Raw genomic sequence first — 24,271 nt, 5'->3', positions numbered from 1 at the left:
AAACAGGATATAAAATTATCATTTTTCCACCTGGATTAAGAAGAAAATTGTGCACACACTGCAAACACTGATATGTTGGTTTTACAGCCCACTAATATACAAGCAGTGGCAGTAAATTAGACTCTATGAGGGAGGAATTTATCATACCAGGGGTGGTCCAGTCTGACTGGACACTATCTGACATGTAATTAAGATTAATATGTGCACCATAAAGCGGTAGACACTTTGAGATTGATAAAGGGAAATCTCTCTCTCTCCACCTGGGACCTCCCTGCTTCCCTCCACTCCTCCTCCAGCCCGTCACCTAACTTCCGGCCACTCTCTCTCTCTCTCTCTCCTCTATCAGCCTCTCTCTCTCTCTCTCTTTCTCCCTCACTATCAGTCTCGCCCTCATTCCCATGCACACGTTAAACCGGTTCAGTGTCAGTGTGTGTGTGGACCGTGTAAACGCTCCAGTCGGGATTTGGACTCCGTTTAACGGGATTAGGAATAACGCGTGTGTGCATCCGTTTTGCTCGGCGGCTCCGCCCGGTGCACGGTGCGCACCGACTGCTCACATCTGAACACTTTTATTGGATTGACCGACAGCGGCGGGAGAGGACTGGTGTTACCCCACACACAGGACAAAGAAAACGGGGGGAAATTAAGGAAAAGCTGCTAAGAGTGGAAGAAGAGAGGGATGAAAATGGATAACTGTCTCCTCACACTCGTCTTTGGTCTTTTAATGCTCGGTAAGAAACGTCTTTGCTTGACTGTTGATAGCTAATTAACTCAGATACGTGTCGGCATTCTCCAGCAATTAGAGCAGAACCCCGCTTAGAAATGTGGCATTTTAATGTTTGATTGCTTGTCGGCAAACGTGTATGCACTGTGGAAAATTAATTTAAGCATTTTCTGTGTCTTTAACATCTACTGGACAATTCGGCATATATCTAATCCATCAAACAGCGCTTGATTTATATTAATTTCAACATTTTCAACTGGTTCGCACCGCCAGCTGCTGCTTCCCACGGTGTATTTTCATAGACTAACTTCGGAGGTGCTACAACCGAAAAGGGTTAAAAAGTTAACATTTAAGTGAAAAATACTTGTAGTTGGGTGTTTTGAATGATGCCGAATTTGAAAGTGAATGTAAGACGTTGACAAAATTGAAAAAGATGAGTTTTTAGAGATAACCACGTGTGACGAGAAGCAAAAATGGCAAAATAGCAATTTGTCTAACGAGGTTTGGCATGAGGTTTCTTGATATATCCCAACCTTTACTCTACTGTTTTATAGTTGTGTTTAAATAATAATGTGAGTCCATTTTGATGGGTGACCAATTGTTCACTGAGCTTGATTAAAAAAACACCAGCATACCATAATGATAAGACATTAAAGGGAAACCCTCCCTTTTCTCATATTAATGTGGGGAGAAGATACAGTGGAGATATCACTTTTTAAAATCACAAGGAGAGAAAATATTCCAACTTTAATGTCCGCCCTGTTCATGCTCTCATTATCCAAGAGGACTTCCATGAACTTCCATAAAGACTAATGGTCCAACATGAGGTGACTGGCTCTGACATGGTCCCATTATCCTGCTGGGGAGTCAAGCTGAGCTGGCCATCATGATTAGCCTTTTTTTTTTTCTCGTGTAGTCATACCAGAGTCAAACCAGGCTGACTAATTATCCGACTGGTTTGAACCAAAGATCCAGGCCAGTGCTTAGTCATTAGACTGGTTTTCGTCACAGGGACAAACCAGGGCTTGTTTATTGGCCTTCCTCAGGGCCAAACAAGGCAGAACAGGGCTTAACAAATACTGAGGTTGCCATATGTTTGTGAGCATAACAGTGAATGCCATAGAGGCTCTCCTATGTGTCTGTGAGAGAGAGCCTTGGCTTAAATTAGTGCAGTGTAAGATGATCAAATGTCGCCAGCTCTCCTGTGGTGTGTGTTTCTGTAGGTGTGTGTATTCTGACGCTGCACAGAGAACAAATTACTTCCCTTAACATGGCCTCTGTTCAACTGTGGAACCAGCAATATGTAGACATTTTAACACAACCCCTGAAATGCATAACATCTGACACCCATTAACAGCTACAGTTTTGAGGTTTGGAATAGATAATGAGAAAATAAGCTTTAATTTTTTTGGCATTTTTGACTGTCGGGTCAGGCCAAGAGAGCCTAGTGCTGCTTAGAGTGAAAGTTGAGATGTACAGTGAAATTGTGTCAAGGTTAAATCATTCTTTAAATGACAAACTATTACACCAGATTGTCAGAATCACAGTCGGGAAAGCAAGGTTTTTGCTGGCTCAAATACCTCTCTGGCCAACACATTGTCCTGCACATAACACCCCATAAAACACTTTTATGTTCAGATTAAAGTCAAGCACAATATGACGTGCTAATTTGTAGGCTTTAGAGATTCTGGTGAGCAGATTTAGTCATCTTTTAGAACATTGAATGTATTAAAAACCTACCGTTTTGGGATCTCTAGACTGGAATTTTGGTTGACACGATTTTGGTTTTTTTTGGAAACTGCAAATGCAGAACAAATTAGGAGTTGTATGAGCTAACGCAACTCAAAATGTGTGTCTCTTAGTACAACTTAACGCCTAACAATACATTTTTAAGTGACAGAAAAGAAACAATTAGCATAACTTGACCTGAAAACACACTGTGAAAGGGTCAAAGTTCCAAGATGAATATCAGACAGTGCACCAAGATAGCAACCTGTCAAAAGGTAGCCACGCCCTGAAGCTAATTACTCAACTTTTGTCTAAATGGCACCAAAAAAATCAAAATGAACATGATGCTGTGTTAAGGAAGACTTGAAACTAGCGATCTAGACCATAAACCCATTAAAAAGATATTTACTGAGGTAATAAATCAATTGAGAATGAGGGTCATTTTCTCATAGATTTCTATACAGCTTTATTTTTGCAACCAGTGCAGTCTCCCCCTGCTGGCCATTAGAAATCATGTTTAAGCCGGGAAAGCATTACCACATTTCTACTATTAAAACCGGGGACGCTGTTGGGTTATTCTACCATTAAAGCCGGGAAAGCGGATATGTCGTTTTGTAGTATTTGTAGTTTTTTTCGACTATTTTCGGTCTCTTGGCCAATGAAATGCATCAGAATACATGTGGGACAGTTGCAATGCAACACGTTGATTTTTAAAAAAAATCTTTATTGAAGGACAAATAAACTCAAATTCCCATGAAAGCCACAGCTATAAGCTCTCAAATACTTTTTGAATTTCATTTCTATCTGCTACAGAGATGCTGAAAAATCTATTATTTAGTAGGAAGCGTTGACACTTCTGTTGAATTTCACTTCTGTTGAATTTGAATTTTTAGGGGGTTATTTTAAAAAGGTTTTACAGGTATTTTTCCAGGAGTTTTAGGCCTAAATGGGTTAATGCACTCCAGCATTAGCTTCACTTTCGCTTGCTTTAAACAGAACCAGGCTAGCAGTTTCCCTTTGCTTCCAGTCTTTATGCTAAGCTAAATTAAGCTAAGCTGAGCCTTTCCCATCGGTTGCGTCATAATTTTTCGACAATGCGAACAATCTTCTCATGGGAAAAAGTGAAAGAAGCCTCCAGCTTCACACCTGCCCGCCCGCTCCACAGAGATAAAAACGTCACCGTCTTTTCCAGATTCTTGACTTGATTATTTAACTGTCTGCGTGTCTTCAGGCTCCGCTGGCTGTGCACTATTCCTTCCCGGAGAGCAGGCGGGCTGGAAATTGAGTTTGAAAACTATAAATCTCAGCACCTGGCCAAGAAAATCTGAGTCTCTTATTTTGTAGGTGATGAATGGGCCCATCATCGCTCCACATACGGCTAGATATGATTCTGTGATGTGGCGCTGCAGAAATGCAAAAAAGTGTGTTTGGGTTTCTGCACCTCAGATGCTCTTCATGCTGGAAATTCTTGAGATGAATTAATCATTTTGTCATATTAGCTTGAGGTACAGCGCCAACCCGCGTATGATAGAATTAGAAGCGTCCTTTGACGTCATAAGTGTTAAATGAATCACTTTTTCAACACTACAGTAACGCTGTGGTTGTCAGAAAGCAACGTGTGAAGATCCATCAGTCTGATACAAAGATTATCTAAACCATCTAAAGCATACAGACCACTCCTGACACATAGAGAAACATGCAGTAGGTTTTATGTGGCGTGTATTTCATCGTGACTCGTTTCTTACTAAAGCACAGAAAGCAGCAGAAAAAGCTCGCACTCAGCAGGCTCACACAACATAACACCAGGCCAGCTGCCAAAAACTCAAGTATTGATGGAGTCTCTCAAGTATTGATGGACCATACAGGCACAGAGCTTGTTTATAAAGCACTTTTTGAAACAAAAGCTGATCCTGGTTCAGATTTTTGTGAAAAGGACAAGTAAGAAGACTCTTTTTTCTGCAGAAACTTCTCTTTTCTGCACACAGTTTTTACTCATGGTTTATGTAAATGTGCATGAAAAACCTAATTAAAATACAGTTTAATGTGCCCAAAATGTGAAGGTTATTGTTTAAAAAACTGATTGCCTAATGATGTGGAATTTTTTAATTATGTTCCCATTTAGCTTAAAATAGATGATTTAGGGCGGGGCTTCCTGGTGGGCCAATCACGTGTCACATTAAATCAGAAAAGCTTGTCCGGATTGGCTGCAAGCAGAACCATAAAAGTTGGTTTTAATTTGGTGAATACTTTGAGGTATTAAGCACCAAAACAGGACAGTTAAACAGTAATATAATCGAAACATAATCATATACATTATGATTACAAATTACAATAGGAAATTGTTTGAAATGAGCGTTAAATTTCAATGATTGTAATCGAAAGAAAGATCTCATGCTATACAATGTATCTGTTTCTTTACACCACAGTCTCACAATGGCATAACCTTAAAATAAAATATAAATCGAATTGAGCCTTTAGGCATCATAATGAATATTAATCTTCTGTGTTTATATATCTTAAAAAATTAAAAAAAATGTGTTACTGTTCCTTAAAGAAAAAAAGTTAAAAATGTATAAAAAAATAAAATAAAATAAAAAAAAAAGGAATCAAATGGACCTGCATGTACAAAAAAATGTTTAAATTAAAAGATGGAAGAAAAATATTTATATATAATTTCAATTTTGTAGTATTACTGCTATTCATATGTTCCAATGAAGGCAGGTTTTTATACGCATTTTATATTTTTATTTGCATGTATAACCTGCAGCACTTGAGCCATTATGAAACCAAAATAATGCTTTATTTGATGCCTGAATTTGACCAATGTGAACTTTTTTATTTTAACCCATTAAGACCAGATGCAACGTTTGCAAGATCACCCAAAACACACACACACAAGCATGAGGTGGAGAAATTTGATAATTATTATTATAGATTTAAAAAAACATTTTTTTATTTGACGTCTCTATCTGCTACAAAGACTGAGAAATGAACTATGTCGGAAACGTTAACATTCAGGTTTTGTGAGGTTGTTTTGGAACAATGCTGAGGGTTTAGAAGGTGGTTTTTGAGTTGAACTTGGGACCTGAGGGGTTAATTTAAAGGAAAAGTACCTGGGGTTTTGCCTGCAACCTGTCTGATCGTCTGCTGCTCGTATCCGACCTGTTGATCTATTTTTAGAGGTTCTGCAGCGCTCCCAGTGTGCTCTGCAATTACTCCGGTATCAGTGCTAATACTGACCTTATTAAGCTGAATAACCACGATGTGACCAATCCAGTTTCCTGCTCTACATAAAATGATTTAAATTTGGAAGAAACTGAGCAAAGGCTGAAGCCAGTTTGCAGCAGGTATTGGTAAGAAGTAGCTGACTTTTTCTCCACTGTGAACTGTAACCGGGCAAGCTGCCAACAAACTGATCCTGTTCAGCTGTAGTTTATTAACAAACCCGGCAGCGTGGAGCATCTCCACTTTACCTTCAGCTGATCTGAGAGCAGACGTCAGGTTGGGAGCTGTGGAGGCCTGCAGCAAGATTCCACCAACCAGGAAGCATGCAGAGAGCAGTCAGAGCGAGCTGTGTTGCTACATGCTTCACTCAGCTGGAATGTCACTTTTACACTCAACTTTGACGGAGGAGGAATGTGAACCAGGTGGCTCGAGCCCACCGAACCTCACACTGTCACTAAACGGCACTCAGGATATGATAAACAGTGGCAGTTACTTTCATATCTATATCTATAGCCCTTGGTCTCTCGCTGCTGCTTCTGCAGGAGTGCTGACATAACCTGTGGTTGGTGCTGCTGCCAAGTAAAATGATGTGGGCATGAGTGTGTTAGTGTGCAGAAATACTTTGAAAAATGCAGTTCAGGATTCAGCATGGTCATCATCTTTATCAATACTGTTCAACTCTGCACAAGCTGCAACAAGCCCTGTGTGCATGGTGGTTTTGCATGTTGGAATAGTGTTTAAGATCATATGTGTTGTGTCCTTATACATTATCAGATTTATGGTTGGCTTCTAGCACATCAGATATTTTCCTTAAAGGGACAGCTCACCCCCAAATTAACTTATGTTTAGCTGTATTAATCAATCTAGATGTTTTGGTTCACACGCTCAGTGTTGGAGATATCAGCTGCAGAGAATTTATTTTTGCATATTCAAAAATACCTGCAGGCAGATGAGAAAGTTGATGTATAAATGCAGTTTTCTCATGTGGCTGTGGAAAAGAACATAAAGAGCGGTACTGTTCCTTTAAGAAAAAAATGCAAAAAAAAAAAAAGAAATGCTTTTGTTCCAAACTAAGTAATCAAATGCATCTGCATATGCAATAAATAAATAAATAAAATTTCAAAAAGGGAAGAATTGTATATAATTTACATTTTGTAAACTATGTAAAATAGTGCTTCCCTTAGTATTTCTTTCATTTTATATAATGCCATATGTTCCAATGAAGGCAGGTTTTTATATGCATGCATAAACTTCTCTATGAATAGAATTTAATAGAACTGGATGGCACCAAAAAGAAGAAGAGAAGTCTGTTTTCAGAAATCAGTTAATCGAGATAATCCACTGACTTTATGAGGAGAAGTTTCATGTTGGAACTATTTTCTTTCTCAGAAGCTACACTTGCCAACCGCATCCCAGCACAATTAAATTACAACTAAGGAAAATACTGTTAGGCTTTGATTTTGGGGGTGAACTGCCAATTTAAAAGATATATTCATTCCATAAATTCTGTTTCTTTAACACTATTATGCAGCCACTGCGCTGAGCATTGATTCGTCTCAGCCTTCAGAATAAAGGTCGGGGGGTTTTATCAGCTCAGCCTCATTTATTCCTTCCTGCTTGTAAAATTGATTGTAGAACAAAAGCAACTCTAAACAAGCAGAAGTTATGAAATACTGAGTTGTGTCTCTGTGTACCTGCAGATGGGTGCTTGGCCCGGGTGGTGACGGTGTCTCCCGGCCCTTTGATCCGGGTGGAGGGTCAGCCGGTCTCCATCAGGTGTGATGTCAAGGACTACAGCGGACCTCGTGAGCAGGTGAGTCTTTTACACCTCCGTATGGGATATTTATGAAACACGGATCGCAGGTTTAAAGGGTCAAGTCAAGTCAAACTTTATTTATAGAGCACATTTAAAAACAACCTCAGTTGACCAATGTGCTGTAAAGTTATTAAAATAGAATAAATCATACACAAATAGGTATAAGTAAAAACAATGAAAACAATAAAATACTAAAAACAGTAAAACAATAAAATAGTAATAAAAACTCAATCCAAAACAGAGTTGGAGATAAAAAATAAAAATAAAAGGGTAAAAAGGTAAAAAGAAAGCCAAAGATTCTTGCCTAGCTGGGGCTGAACGTCAGAACCGCTCAAGGTTTTTCAACATGATCTCCACTTTTAGGAAAGGAATAAAACTACATCATCTGCATAGAAGAGCATGAACAATACGATTACACCAAAAATACAACCTGTGGTCCAAGAATTTGACTGTCTGGAGAAGTCAACCATTAGAAAGAAGAAGTAGAGAAACCCACGTCTGATATTTAATCAAATCAGCTGCAGCGCTTCCTCTTACCATCCTGTCTTGCCAGCACTAAGGCGACCACTGCACCAGCGTTATCTTAGTGTCAGCTTTTTTTAATTGCAAATTAAAGCACTCTCATTTCCTCTAACACAAGAACATTTTAGAACATGTACAAAACTTTTGCAGCTATGAACCACGACATAAAAGTATTCAGACAGGTTTGTTAACATTAACATTCTGCACTTTTTTTACCACTTTTTTTTTCTTTTCTCTTTTTAATTATTATTATTAGTAGTAGTAGTAGTGGTAGTAGCATTGGTGGTGTTCTTTTTTTTTTTTTTTAAGTAAATTCATTTTTATTCTATTTTTTTATTTTTGTCTTTTTTTTTCTACTTAAATTAATTGTATTATTATTACTTATCTATTTATTTTGTATTTTTATTCCATTATTAATGTTCTAGATATTATTATTATTCTCTCTCACTGTCTTTTTTCGACTTAAATTTATTGTATTGTTTTTTTAATTAGTAATAGTAGTAGCATTGGAGGCGTCCCCCTTTCTTTAAATGTAATTATTTGTATTTTATTTTATTATTAATTATTTTTTTCCTCACTCTTTTTTTCTACTTAAAATCATTTTTTTGTGTTTATTTTTATTATACTTATTGTTATAGTAGTTGCACTGGTGGCGCCCCCCTTTTTTACGTTTTTTTAAAAAACTGTACAAAGAACATGAGATCATCCTGGGTCTTACAGTTAAAATCAAAATATTCTTTTACACATACATGATGGCATAATGTCACACTATTCAAGGTGTATACACAATCCATTTTTCCCAGCGTTCAGTGCATTTCTCAACCTGAAGTCTTAACCCCCTTTTTTAGATTTAATGATTTATTTTGTATTTTTTTTCTATTTAAAAACACACGCACACACTGTATTCTATAAAATATGACATGTTTTAGTATTCTGTTTTCAAGAACATGGAGGGAGCTCTGAATGGATCATAAAATAGTTATGCTATATGCAAAACGGTATAAAACATACATCAAAAGCTGTGGATGTTGGTTAGTCATGGAAATCTCACTCCTTTTAATATCTTTTCTACGAATCACCAAGAACATATAGATCATATAGTGCTCCTCCAGTCGACTTATTATTATTATTATTATCATCATTATTATTATCATTATTATTATGTTATAGTCCCTTGCTTTTGTGATTTGTGTGATTTCCTTTTTTTCGTTTGTTTGGTAGGTGCATGCCTTGGTTGGTTATTTATTTAATATTTATCTTTTTTGCACTGTTTGGAGAGCTGTGCCTCAGTTTCGTTGTGCTAACGTATTTTTTTATACTACCGTGCAATGAGAATAAAGACTCTATTCTATTCTGCTCTTCCCTGCAGGATTTCGAGTGGATGATATCCAAGGAGGCGGGCGGGACGAAGATGAAGATAATCTCCACCTTTGATGCCGGCTACTCTCACGCGTCGCTCAGCAAGCGTGTTGCGTCCGGCGACATCTCGGTGGTGCGTCTCGAGGACAACGAGGTGGAGCTGAAGATCTCCGAGGTGAAGACGCTGGACGCCGGTGTCTACTTCTGTACAACACCGAGCACCGACTCCATCATCAGCGGCAACTACGAGGCTCCGGTCCAACTCATTGGTAGGGGAGAGGTGTGTGTGTGTGTGTGTGTGTGTGTGTGTGTGTGTATGTGCGCGTGTGTGTTTTGGGTCCTTTTTAACCCTCTGAAGCTCAAGAAGTTTCAGGGTTTTTTTTTTTTTTTCACACCCAATATAACTGTATTATAATCAATATTTATATATACTACAAAGTATAAATATAAGTTAAATAGATATAAGAACTCAAAAGCAGTATTAAGTATACATAAGTATTTTGTGCAGTAAAACAATAATAATGCCATAAAAACATTTATATAAAGGAAAAAAAGATGAATTTCTTTGATAATTTATTTTACAAAAATGGAAAAAAAATTGAATATCTATACATACAACAGTTCTCCAAGTGCTCACGGATATTACCAATATTGGAAAAAATCAAATTGGCTCTACAAATTGAGTTTGTTGCTTTTTAACCCACTCTACTTCCAAACTCTCTTGTCCTCTCCCCTCTGCTCTGTGTAAACAGCTTGCAGTTCACTCTAACTTTCACTGAATTTTTGTCATGCGACTGTTGGTCTCAGCAGAATCATTCATGGCTTCTCAGTTGTGATGAGAAGCGCAGAATTTAATGTTTTTTACAGAATCTTGTTAGTGGAAACTGTTAATTTTTGGCGGAATTTTAAACGAGACAAAGCGGTGATTTTGATGAAATATTGCTATTTTAAGCTTTGATTTGCTTATTTTCCCTGATTGAAACGTCCGTTACTTACGATTTCTTCAAGTTCTGTCTGAAAAATGAAAATTAGATTGATTTACTTTTGACAATTTCTGGCTATGATAATAAGTTTAATGTTTGGGTTTTTTTTTTTCAAAAGAAAAGTTTTAGCTTTCAACCCAGCAGCAGGTTGTGGGGTTCAGAGGGTTAATTAAGTCTGTTTCAACTGAGACTTTGAGTGTCGAGATCAAAATTCTGTTTCAAGGAGCAAAATCTGCATTTTTTTTATAATCAAATATTAAGTGTAGATCTTCGGACTGGGGCTATCTGACTGTGTTTTACAGTGAGTATGAAGCTAGCTGGCTACAATGGTTCATTTAACAGCTATCCCCATGACTTACTAATGCTCTACTGACCATGTATATCTCCTCCCTCACAGACACACACACACACACACACACACACACACACACACACACTCCCACTGCTTTTAGACAATCACTGGCGTCTAATTTGGCTTCCACACAGACACCATGCACACCTCAACTCAGTGGTGGTGGGGAGCAGATGTCAGGTGGGAGTACTTGGCTTGTGTCGTATGAGGGCCAGGACGAGGGAGGTTTGGGCAGAGAAACAAAGAATATAAATATCATATGGCATATAATGAAAGCACTTCACGGGGAGAAATGTTAAATTACATGTCTGTAATGAGCGGAACAGTTGTCAACAGTTGGTGTCATTTTCCTGGCCGTGATGTAGGAGGAGAAGCTCACGCTACAACTGTTATTTATTTATTATCGATTCATCTACAAATTGTTTTGTTTCTTCCATTAACAACCACCTAATGGGGTATTTTTTAACTTATCGATATTACTATGAAACCTCCCCAGTTTGTTATTTACATTAAGACAATTTTTTTTGCATTACAAGTTATCTGAAATGTAATGTTTAGATATGCAAATGAGGTGTTAACTCCTTAAATATGCACTTATTTGCTTATTTTTTCATTAAAAATACATTTGAAAATTGGATAAAGCAAATTTCATAAATTAGATTCAAAGTATTTTGTGGAAGAAAATTGTGATGTCTTCATTTATAATTAAATAAATCAGAAAATACTGTGAAAAGCCATAAAAAATGAATGATTTTAGGCACAAAATGTTGGATAAATCAGGGTATGAATGATATATAGACAAAACCCTCTTTAAAAACCTTCAGAATATGTTTACAGACAATATATTGAATGTAATTCACAACGAAATCTACAAAATATAGTGAAATATACACTGAAATGTTTGTTTTGGATGTTCTTTCCACTATTCTGAAAGAAGACATGCAATGGGAGAAAAATAGCCCAAAACCTCTAAATTGACGTTCAGGCCGGCAGTTTTTTTAAGACTGTGCTGCCCATTATTTGATCTCTATTAAGTACACCTCATTGCCCACTTTAAGTACACCTTCATTAAATAGAAAACTCTTGCTGACATTAAATTGATATCATATTCAGCACCATAATGGGAGCAGCTGCTGAAGAAGCACAGCAGGGAAGGAATATAAACACATCATCTGCATAAAAAAACGAACGATTATATGTCACAAAAAAAAATACAACCTGTGGTCTAAGAATTTGACTGTCTGGACAAGTCAAACATTAAAAGGAAGAAGTAGAAAATCGCTCGTCTGATGTGTAATAAAATCAGCTGCAGCACTTCCTCTTCACAGCCTTCACTGCACCAGCATTAAGTTCGTTTTCAGCTTCCTCATTTGCAAATTAAAGGACTCTCATTTCCTCTAACACAAGAATATTATTAGAACACGTACAAAACTTTTGCAGCTATGAACCACAACATAAAAGTCTTCAGACAGATCTGTTTTACAGGGTTAATACAGGTCCTGCACCTTAACATTCTGCACAGTTTATAATCTAAAAAACAACACATGCAAAACTTTTCCAACCTCAAACCACAACAGATATTTCAGACGTTCCTTCACACTCTGCACCCCTTTTTCTTTTCGCTTTTAGAGATGTAAGGGGGCTTTTAGGGGGAGATAGCAGGTCAACAGTAGATGCCACAAAGAAGTGGCTTACATCACCTGAACCCTGGGAACCTCAAGATTATTTTTTAGATGCATCTCAGCACCGTGTGTCAGAGTTGTTGTCTCAATTATGTCTTTTAAGTTGTTGCAGCAATTTTTGGATTGGTACCTTTTGTTCGCACAGATTTGGTGCCAAATTTGACCACTTTACAATTGATAAAAAATGGTCAAAAATCCCTTCTAAATACCACATTAAGATATCAATACCTTGATGAAACCATGGAGAAATCCATGCTATGAAATGCTATTTAAAAAAAAAAAAAAAACGTTTGACATTTTGTAGATTTTTGAATGGTGAGCACTTCTGCTCTGTAAACTGCTGACAAACCCACATAATTATGGTCAATATAGCAAAGAAAACCCCATATATCCTCTGAATGCTCTAGGTCTCTAGTCTGTGGTTGTAAAGTTTAGTATTTTATGACATATTTTAATTATTAAGCTGAAACTTAACTGCATAGTATTTTAATTTCACAAAGCATAAGATGAATTAAATTAAATTTTGGCAACCAACATCTAAATGTTGGTGTTGAGCCCTGTACGCTCATAAAAGCTTGGTCAATTAATATTCACATCACATAGAATATTAAACTAAATTGGCTATATATTTTTTTTAGTTAAGATCCACTGAAATCTATTTACTTAATATTTCAAAATATTGCCAATCCTTGAGGTTTTTTGAACTTGGACTCATTTTTCACTAATGTCAGTTTGACTTATATGTCCTAAAAAATAATTCTACTTACTTTAGATTCATCTACAGACCGCGCTGTGTACAGTTTTAATTTGTACTATTTCTGACACAGAAATAGAGGGAAATATAGAAACCCATATTCAGCATTTTCCTTTGAATTTAATTGAGTTTTTCGCTCCTCACAGTTATTATCCACTCAGTAATTACACACATATTTTGCCGACCCAAACACTCACTCACATCTCCTTAATTCTGGAAATGTAATCTAAGAGCAGTTTAAGGAACATTTTCTGCTCCGAACCCCCAAATCTGAGAGCTGAAGTCACGGAGAGGGATCGTCTGACAGCAGGTTAGTTAGCTCCATAATGCACCATCATGTTCAGCTGCTCTCTGCTTCCCAGCACGGCTCCCCAGACACCTTGTTAAATTTAGAGCTGAATTAACTAGGCAGCTCTGTTTATGTGCGACAGAGATGGTGTCGTGTATATGTAGAGCATATGTATCATTGGGTATGTATGAAGAGTGTTTGTGTGTTTGAACGAGACGCTTGTTAACAGAAATGACGAGTCAGATTTTTCTGCTGGAGGGTCGATACCAGTCGAGAAACACACACACACACACGTACACACACACTGCTTCCACTGGCCCGCTGAGGCTGTTTGGTTATGTAAGAAACAAGTGAAGTACAGGTCGCTGCGGGTTTTCCAAACTCCTCTCAGGCTAATTTTAATTGATAGAGCAAAACGCAGATTATTCGCACTGCCTTCGTTATCTGACATAGACACTCACATCACTGCAGCTCAGCAGCAGTGGAGGAAAACCAACTCGCCCTTTAATGTTGTCCTGTTATGTCCACACTTTGTGGCTCCAACGATGCTGGGAGATGATGTCTTCATCCTACGTACAAATCCTTGATTGGACTGCGGAGACGACCAGCAAGAGGCGGAAATCCATCAGTTATGTGTCACTTTTTTGGGCTCCAGCAACAAGTTTCCAAGAATCCTGACTGGTTCTAGTTCAAGAAACTTTCTACGAAAAAGAGGGATCACGGTTTCTTGAACCGGTTCCATTTAGGACTCTTTGGTGTTATCTAGTTTGGAGTTAAACCCTTAAAAGCTCTTCCACAACCAAAGTCCATTTGATTGGTCCAAATAAGAGTTTAATTGATACTTTTGATTGTATTTAGTCTGGTTTGCTTTCTTCTTTTTTTTTTTTAAACTTAAATTTGTATTGCAATTTTTCAACTCAACATGTAAACATCAAAGTATACATATAAATCCATGTATTACATTCTTTGGGTGGAGCGGCTGAAAAAATCAGATACAACTGAAAAGAGAACAACAAAAAAAAAAGAAAGTACAACAGTTGTGGCTACATGTGTCCATTATTAAATTACACTGTATACAGATCCAAGAGAAAATAATATGAATAAGATACATTTCAAGTATTCCCAACTGTGTCTCATCTTCTCCCATTTAGTCAAAAAGACATTTTCCTTCAAGTCTATATGTATCTGGTTTGCTTTCACAGTGCAGGAATGTAGATTGAGATCTGGATATAAACTTTGTGACTTCTTATTGGTTGGAAAGTTGATGGTGGAAAATGTAAACGAAGCAACATGGAGCCGAACGCACCATGAAATATTGCTGATGTTTTTTTTACCTCGACTCTGCACTGATCTTTGGTGCACAGAAATCTCGAGTTCTCCTCTTTCATCAACATCATTGTTTTTGTGGACTTTATTCAGCATCTCCTGTTTGTTCTTCAGCCCAGATGTTGAGCAAACATCAATCCGTCCTCTCCCAGTCATGTTGCATCTGTCGCTCTGTGAACATCTCGCAGGTTGCCCACAATCTGCTGCTTCATTTCCCATAACTGGGTTGGATTATGTTCACAGTGCAATCGTTTGGAAGCAGACCAAGGCTCCCTCTTGCAAGTGGTCTCAGAGCGGTTTGTTATGGTCTGCACCGGAGTACGATTGGAGCGTTCACAACAAACCTGTAATGGAAATGTAGAGCTTCCTGCCATGATGGGGACAAGAAGTAGGCGGCAACCTACTTGATATTCGAGACACACAATGTCTTATGGGAACTCAAACTGTGAACTTAACTTTGATAACCCCATGAGAGAGGGATACGTGTAAATAAGTGACCTCTGACCTTAGGTCATGTATGATAGGGCTGCATTGACTCTTGCTGGAGAGCCAATGTTAAGAATTACAACAGTTATAAGTCGAGCGGTGTACGGGGCTTTGTTGTGTTGTGAAAGAGCCATTTGGGACAGTGCGGTGTAAGAAGTATGACTGTGCTAATAAAACGTGCTGAACTGAGTATTGAGTGCTTCGTGTTTAGCCGGCTCAACCATTAACTTAGTGCAATCCACAAAATTGCCACGACAAACAGCAACAAGGATTTAACCGCACCAGAGTGTGATTGAAACAGACGAAACTTTGGGTTGTGATAGCGCCCTTAAACACCAAACAAGCTGACTTGTCAAGGCATCGGCAGGCCAGCAACTCCAGTGTTCTGCAAGGTAAAAGGATTGATGTTGTCAATGGAGTCTGGTGGCTTTGAAGAGATCATAGTCAGTGTTTTACCTTCATCAGATGGCGGTCCACACTCCCCAAGTGGGGAGAAACAGGCAGGAGTACCAGCAGAGAAGATGAGCTGCAGTTCTTGAACGCCATGATAGTTTAACCAGTGACAAAGCAACATAATGGATGATTGAATTAGGTTGGATCAACCAGTTCCCGTTGTTATGGAAGTTATGGTTTAAAGTAGTGCTTTCTTTTTCCTAACCTTAGGATAGTGTTTAAGTTAGTGGACAGTCGTGCCTAACTTCTAACTTACAAATCCAATCTATCCCTTTATGTTTTATTTACCATCTAAAGTTGACATTAACCGTTATTTTTCTTGCTTTAAAATCTCTCCTTTCCCACTGGACATGAATGCAGCATTGTAATTCCCATAATGCACTGCTTGGTATTCCTCATTCCCAGCCATCTGCCACTTCTTGGATTCATGTACAGCACAGCTTCCAGAAAGGATTATTCACCATTCATGTGAAGTATTTTGGGACGAAACTTCATGTTGGAAAGAGTTTAGAGCCTTTTAAAATGTTGTGTTTTGTGTTTAGAAGTAGATTATTCATTAATTGTCACACCTGAAGTCAGTGTGGTGAATGTGGACACACCCCTGCACTCACTGCTAATTTACTTTTTGTGATTTTTCACATTTAAAGGATCAAAATAAGTTGTTGATGGTGATAAAACAGAGGCTGTAATTGTGTTTAGCAGTCATCCAGCCTGCTCCTCAGTTTTATTATTAACCCCCCATGTCTCCACTGCAGACATTCCATTCATCAAAGCATCTAATGTCTCTTCCTTCACCTTCCCTGTTGTGAAAATCAGAGGTGCAAGTCATTTTTATTGCCGTTGTTGTTGTCGTGGTTGCATTCAAAAGCAGAGTCGTGCTCCCAGCAGGACATCCAGCAGTGATGACTTCCCCAATTTTTTAATTTCCTCTCACACAGTGACTCATCAGCCTCCTTTATGTGTCATAACAAGAGGAGAGACAAAGCAGTGGTATAAATCTGCTCTGTTGAGGCCTGCTCACACTCTCCAGCAGAACACGGAACCTTGTTTTTCTTCTCTGCAACAGAACAAAACGAGTTGTAAAGCTGCTGTTGTGGGAGTGAAAGAGTTTTACTGTGTTACCTGAGCAGGCGAGTCATTCACCTTTATGAACACTCCTCTGGGTGTGTTTCATATAAACACAGTCACGCATGTCCAGCCTTATCTGGAGCTGTTTGTTCCTCATTTCATGCATGAGCCAGTGACCTTAACGAGAGTTTACCCAAAACTTTACCTCATCCCGACTCTAAGTTTAATCTGAAACCTCTAAACTCCAAGCAGTTGGTGTTTTTATTTTATTTCTTTGCTTCCTGTCCCATTGGCCTAGTTTTAGCTGTAATATATAAATGCTGCACCTCTATGGAAAAGGCACAATCATGTGTTATAAATTAAGAGTTACTGACTGGAATATAGTTTACTGAAATTTTAATATATATATTTCAGTAGCAATTGTATTAATTAATCCAATTTATTTAGTTTTAATTTAAGATTTTATCTTATTTATTTAAAAATATATTTTTTATAAATGCATTATGTATTTTATGTATTTATCTTGTTTTTTTTATTTTTTTATTTTTGTTTTGAAAAAATAAACTTTTAAGCCAGTATAACAGTTATAACACCATAAATCATTTGGTCAATGATTATTATTACCATATCTGTGTGCAAAAAATGTGGAAGCGCAAGCGTAGATAATAATAATATCAGTAGCAATCCAATTAATGTGTTTAATTCATTTAAATGTATTATTTTATATTATTTATTAAAAACCTTTGAAAATATACAACTTATCATTCTGGACTATTATAATTATTATCTGTGTGCAAAAATGAGGAAGTGCTAGAGTAGATTAAATAACAATACAAATAATATCAGTTCCAATCCAATTAATGTGTTTAATTCATTTTGATTTATTATTTCATATTATTTATTAAAAATCTTTGATAATATACAAATTATCATCATGGACTATTATTATTTTCTGTGTGGAAAAATGAAGTGCTAGAGTAGATTAAATAATAATAATAATATCAGCTGCAATACAATTAATGTGGAAGAGGAAGAGGAAGTGCTAGAGTAGATTAATTAATAATAATATTAATAATAATAATATCAGTTGCAATACAATTAATGTGGAAGTGCAAGAGGAAGAGGAAGTGCTAGAGTAGATAATAATGATAAAAAAAAAAGCTAAAGAGCTCCGCCGGGGACCAACTACAACAATTACATGTGGTTGCAGTCATTTCATCACTGTTGATGCTCTACACGCTGATTTTACACAAGCCTAATCCTTATATTGGTCGAGGAAAACCCTGAAAAATATCATATCCTGCATTTAACACATGCAAACGCAGAGACGTGTCCTCCAAAGCAGGTTGTTTTCTCCAAAAGAGCAACATGTCTGTTTCAGGCAGCTTGGTGCTGCGGGGGGATGGGCTCTGCAGGAGGAAGGAGAAAAGCCGCTCTTACCTTGATTATGTCGTCATGTCATTGCTTTTGTCTTTTAGCTGATTTTCACCCAAAAAAAAAATAAGTGGGATTTTTTTTTTCAAGAGGAAATTGGTTTAAAGAGATTATTGCAGTAAACAAGATCTTCCTGCGCAGCTCAGAATGTGCCTCCAGTGATGGACGATGAAGAAAAATGGGGAGAAAATGCAAATTCGCTGCTGAGCAACACCAAAGAAGAATCAAAAATAATGGGGAAAAATCAACACAAAAACCAACTTTTAATGAGCAATGGGTCTGATATACAGGCTGGACCAAGACGTCCAAAAGTTGTTGGAACCAACTTGTAATCTCAGTTTGAATTTGTTTTAGTGTTCAAGCCAGGAAGTTGAATTTTGTTTTCAGTTTTAATTATGGTTTCCAACTATTATGAAAACCAGATGATCAAAGTGTAAAATATGATGATTGAGCTGCGTTTTGTTTCACCATGACGATGCTGAATGGAATATAGTTTACTAAAATGTTATATATATATTTAGATGTTTTCAGAAGGTTGTGGCACAATGTTAATTATTATTATACTTTTTTTTTTTTTTTTATAATTTAAAAATGAAAATAAATAAATAAATACAGGGGTACATATTGAACATTTTAACTCTTTAACTAATTTGTAATAATTACATTTTTCTAATTGAATTCAATATATTTTGTTTTAATTACATCTAATTTTATTAGTATAATTAATGTTAAAAACAAGATAAATAAATACATAATGTATTAAGAAAATAATATATATATATCGGTATTTATTTTATTTATTTATAATATATATAAAATACATAATTCTATTAATTTATCTTGTTTGATTAAATATTTTTTTATTAGTTTTTCAGTTGGATTATATTTAAAGGTTTTTGCTGTTTCCAAAATCTGTGAGTAATCTTTAAAAAAAAAAAATAATAATAATATTAACCAACATAGTTGTGTGCATGTAAGTGCGTGTTTGTGTGTGCTTGTGGGTGTGTGTGTGTGTGTGTGTGTGTGTGTGTGTGTTCGTTCTCATCTCTGACACTTGTAGTGATATTTACCTTCCCTGTCAGTTAAATTGATATTTTCCTGTTTCTTTTCCCCCTGTCAGTCATCCCAAACACCCTCAAGGTCTCGCCCCTGACCCCGCCCCCTGTCGTCCCAGAAGGAAGTGACCTCACGCTCTCCTGCAACGTCACCCGGGAGCTCACCCACCCCACCTACCTGTCCGTCACCTGGTCTGTGAAGAAGGGAGCCACGTCGGAGGAGATTCTGGTGTTTGGCCCTCAGGGAGACGTGGTCACCGGGGCCAAGTTCGCCCGGCGATACGCCGACGGAGGCATCCGATTGGTTCCCGGCAAGAACGGATTGTTTGAGTTGGTGATTTCCAAAGTGACGACGTCTGATGAAGGGATTTATGAATGCAACGGGACTGAGTGGACGCATGAAAGCGGAGGGAAATGGATAAAAATCGTGGAGAGCAAAAAGGAGATGGGAACTGTTGCTGTTACGCCTACAGGTGAGAAAAATAAATTATTTCAGTGAGTGTAAAATGCAGTTTTTTTTGTGTTCAGTCTGCCTCTGCTCTGTCACATCAAAACACCAGACTTATACCTTTTATGACTTTGTTTATGAAGCAGAGTTGTGGACTCACAGTTCATTAAAGCTGCTCGCTGCAGTGTTTACACTGGAGATGGAGCATGGAGGACGGTGCAGGGAAGAGCTGGGCTGCTTTTCATCATATGCATCTATGAAAATCATTGTTGCTGGTGAAGCTTCTGCAACAAGATGCCTGCAGCTAGTTTGAAATTTTTTATGTGCTCGACTAGGTCACTATTTTACTATTCACAAATCTAGAAAGATAGTAGATTCACTGTATGGGTGGGCGATATGGCCAAAAACTTCTATTAAAATATATACAGGTCTATATCAGTGGAACAGTTTGTATCAAGATACAGTTATTGTTCTGTAAATTTAATCAAAATTTTGTTTAAAATGGCATGTTTTACTTCACATTATCACATTTGATTTTCTTATTTTAGATAGATAGATGTACTTTATTGATCCCAAACTGGGAAATTACTGTGTTACAGCAGCAGCAAAGATTAAAACACCAAGCACACCAACAACATATGGAAAAGTACAGAAAAATATATCTCTAAGAATAACTGTACAACTAACAAATGTACATACTAAACATAAAATTAAAAATAAATGAATTAAAAATAAATGTATTTAGAACTTCCAAATGTATCCAAAGAGTTACTTTCTCAAACATTAAACTTTTATTGATTACTATTTAAAATTGTTATATGAACAGTGTATTACTTTGTCAGCTAATTCTATTAATGATGACTCAGCAAATAAAGAACAAAATAGAAATAAAATAACAGCTAAAAACAACATCATTATTGTTCAGTTTCAGTCAATTGCTGACGATTTAAAAAAAATAAATAAATAGATAAGATAAAATAAAAAATAGCTAAGACAATTTCTACATCACACCAAGCAACATTTTCTGCATTATATATTGTGTAAAAAAACTAATAATCTAACTAATAATGATAATATCTGCCAACCAATATATCTGTCGGGTTCTAATCTAGAATTATGATAAAATATTTTGCCCGTATCGCCCACCCGTAGATAAGAGGAAGGACATGTATTTTAGATATTGGGGTGCACTGTCCCTTTAAGGCAAGCAAAGATACCTTAAACTTGACATTATCAGGTGTTTCGGACATTTATATTCAGCCACGGTGGTCAGTGCTCGCTGCCCGGTCCTTATCTTTGACAACATTTTAAATTCAGTAACAAAAAAAGCTAGCAGCAGGTGATGAATCCAGACTTCAAACGGCTCCCTTTAAAAACCAGAGGGGTCGTCTACATCAGAGGTTGTTAAATTGCAGAGGGCGTGAAGGGAGAGATGTGAGACATGAGGCATAATTAGTGTCGAAACTCGCGCTTTTCTTTCTCTGAGTCATAACTCAAATGTGAACACGCGGACGAGCTAATTCTAGACAATTCTGCACACTGTTAAATGTGCAGGTTTTTCAGGCCCTGTGGGTCACAGATGCTGCGTCCAGGTGATCCTGTGCAACATAAACTCGGCATTAAGGGCTTCCCTGCACATCCTTAACAGTAATTACGCCCGTAGTAGTGGTGCTGTAGTAATAAGATGCTGCAGATAATTACTCTGAAGGGAGCGATAGATAATCCTCAAATCTCAGTCTTGGTTGTGGATATAAAAAGGTCCCCGCTCTGTGTGTGTTTCACTGGAAGAAATGAGGGACGTGGGAGAGTTCTCTCTCTGTTGTGTGGCTGTCTTTATTTTAATGGCATCCTCTCCTCTGGGAGACTTTTTCTTCTCTCTGGCTCGCTCTGTCTCGGGAGCCTCGTGACCCTCACTGTCTCTCTGTCTCTCTGTGTCCTCACAGAGGCCCCCTGCACACACACACACACACACACACACCCTCTCTCGCCTCATTCGCTGCGGTTGCCGTGGCCACCATATCTTATATCTTTCGGGGCTACCATATCCTCTTTAAGTGCTGGAAAACACCCAGCGGTTTGTAATGAAACCAGAGACGGGCAGCACACACACACGCAGGTCTGGCTCTCGGGTCCATTGTGTGCCAGTCAGTTCATATTGACTTACTGGCTTGAGTAAAGAGGATGAGAAAAGTCAAACAGAGTGGGCTTTGTGTCTTTTGTCCTTTCCCAGACACCATACAGAGACTCTTCCCCACATACTGCTATAGGTTGTTCCTGGAGACGCTTCAAACTTCATCCAACTGTTAAAGATGTACAGAATTTTTTTATTAAAATGGATTTAAACGTTCTTCTTTTGCATCACTGCTGAGAGGATGCAACCAGAAATACACCTGTGCTTCATATTGTCTTTTATCTCGCTGAACTCCAAGCACTGGTGGAATGTAACTAAATACTTTTACTCAAATACTGTGCTTGTGCAACATTTTAGAGGCAGATATTGTACTTTTACTCCACTACATTTAGCTGCCAGCTTCAGTTACTTTTCACATGACAAATCAATTTAAAATCATGATGAATTAACCAAATAACAGTACAGGTGCATCTCAATAAATGAGAATATCATAGAAAAGTTTATTTATGTCAGTAATTCAATTCAAAAAGTGAAAAAATAACACATTATATAGATTCATTGCACACAGAATGAAACATTTCATGTCTTAATTTATTTAATTTCTTCTAATTGTAATGATAATGGCTTACATTTACTAAAGACCTCAAATTCAGTATCTCAAAATATGTGAATTTTACAAAAGACCAATTTTAAAAAGTATGTTTAATATGGAAAGGCTGGCCTCTTAAAAGTATGTCCATCTTTATGCACTCTGTTTGACTTGATGCACCTGTATATTAAGTAAATAAAATGAGCCCTATCTGGACAACAGTATAACACTGCTTACATAAATGCATCAAAAATAATAATCCAATAATACATTTGGAATATATGTAACAATCTGAGTGCACTTTAAGTACATTCTGTGCAGTATAACACAATTAAAGTGCCATAATTCATCTAAAAAAACTTTTTTTTAGGTTGCACAGGCTATACATATTGAAATATTGACATTTTACAACCTCTCTTGTCCTCTCCGCTCAGTTCTGTGTAAACAGCCTGCAGTTCAGTCCAGTTTTTACTGTATTCAGGCATTCATGGCTTCCCAGTTGCACTGAAGAATGCTTCAGTGAGTTTCTTGAGAAATTTGATGAAATATCATTATCTTAAGCTTCAATTAGGGTTATTTTTCCTGATTGAAGTGTTCATTACATATGATTCCTTCAAAAAAACTGAATGATTAGAAACAAAACAATCCAGATAATAAGGTTGTCGGGTTCAGAAGGTTAAAATCATGTTTTCTCATCTTCGCCAGCTTTAAATTTTCCCCTGGTGGATAGCATGACCTTCATATTGAGCTGTATACATTAAAATTTAATCATTATTCTTCTAATAAATTGGACGTGGTTTGATGCCACCCCTTCAGTTACAAAGTGCTGTTATGTCATCGGTCCTCTGATGTGTTTTTTTTAATTGGCTAATAACTAGTGGAGCCTCGTGGTACCTTCAGGTTCTGAAAATCCTTGAAAACATCACAAAGTGCCTCTAAAAAGAGCTTGAAATGTAGTTTAAACAGAACAGAAAGTCTACTGACAGAGACTTTTAGTGTTTGTCTGTAGAGTCTGTAATCTGCCGTCACAAAATATAACTTTTATTTGGCTGTTTATAGAACCATAACATCTATTTTAATGTGATAAAGAAGTGGAATAATCAGTACACTGTATATACTGTATGTTGTGTGTAGATATGTTGGGAATTAAGGATGCCTCTTTTATGAATAAATGATACCTTGCACAGGGCGTCAAATATATAAATAAAAGGGCGCTATCATAAATGCTATCCCTCCCATAAGGATATCAAATATGTAAGAATGAACCTGAGCAACACTTCAAAAGTGTGGTTAGATGGCTATCAGAATTATTAAAAAGTATCATAAATAATTATTGATTATAATAAATGATATGACTTGGTTTACTCTAAATCATAGCTTGTTGGGGCACCATCTGTAAAACAGAAAAATATAGCCAATTCACCAAAATAAGTCTCATAAAGTTACTAAACTCCACAAAAAACAGACTCTTTTAAAAAAGGCATTTATTAAATGTATCGTTGTGCTTTGGCTTTTTAACCTGTTTTTAATCTTGTTGTACTCAGTTTAATAATAATAATATAATACAATCAGTTTGGAACACTTCAGGTAATATTTCGAGAAAAAAGTTGCAGATTTAAGAGATTTAACGTGGCAAATCTGCGCGAAAAAAGTTGCAGATTTACGTGAAAAAATTCACCACTTTAAATCTCGTAGATTTGCCACTTTAATCTCATAAACATTTTTCTCAAAATATTATTTTCGTATGGTTTTTTTCACACATCCTGGCTGTATGTAATATCCTCCAATATTCTCTAGGGTTAAAATTTGGAATTTGCAAGTATTTCAATGAGTGTCCTGTTAACGGT

General features: G+C 37.0%; 1 protein-coding gene across 1 annotated transcript in view; it reads left to right on the top strand.

Annotated features, from left to right (window-relative positions):
- The first annotated feature begins 354 nt into the window (after positions 1–354).
- ptgfrnb (prostaglandin F2 receptor inhibitor b) overlaps positions 355–24,271 on the top strand; it is an 80,704-nt gene continuing 56,787 nt past the window's right edge. Inside the window, exons 1-4 of the mRNA XM_059327834.1 lie at positions 355–731; positions 7,378–7,490; positions 9,385–9,643; positions 19,322–19,729. Coding sequence (XP_059183817.1) covers positions 680–731; positions 7,378–7,490; positions 9,385–9,643; positions 19,322–19,729 — 832 coding nt within the window. The 5' untranslated portion in view covers positions 355–679. The remainder of the gene's footprint in view (positions 732–7,377; positions 7,491–9,384; positions 9,644–19,321; positions 19,730–24,271) is intronic.

The sequence above is a fragment of the Centropristis striata genome, chromosome 24 (genome assembly GCF_030273125.1).
Source record: "Centropristis striata isolate RG_2023a ecotype Rhode Island chromosome 24, C.striata_1.0, whole genome shotgun sequence".
NCBI classification, from domain to species: Eukaryota; Metazoa; Chordata; class Actinopteri; order Perciformes; family Serranidae; genus Centropristis; species Centropristis striata.
The sequence above is the reverse complement of the archived record's forward strand: the minus strand, read 5'-3'. Positions and strand labels throughout refer to the sequence as shown.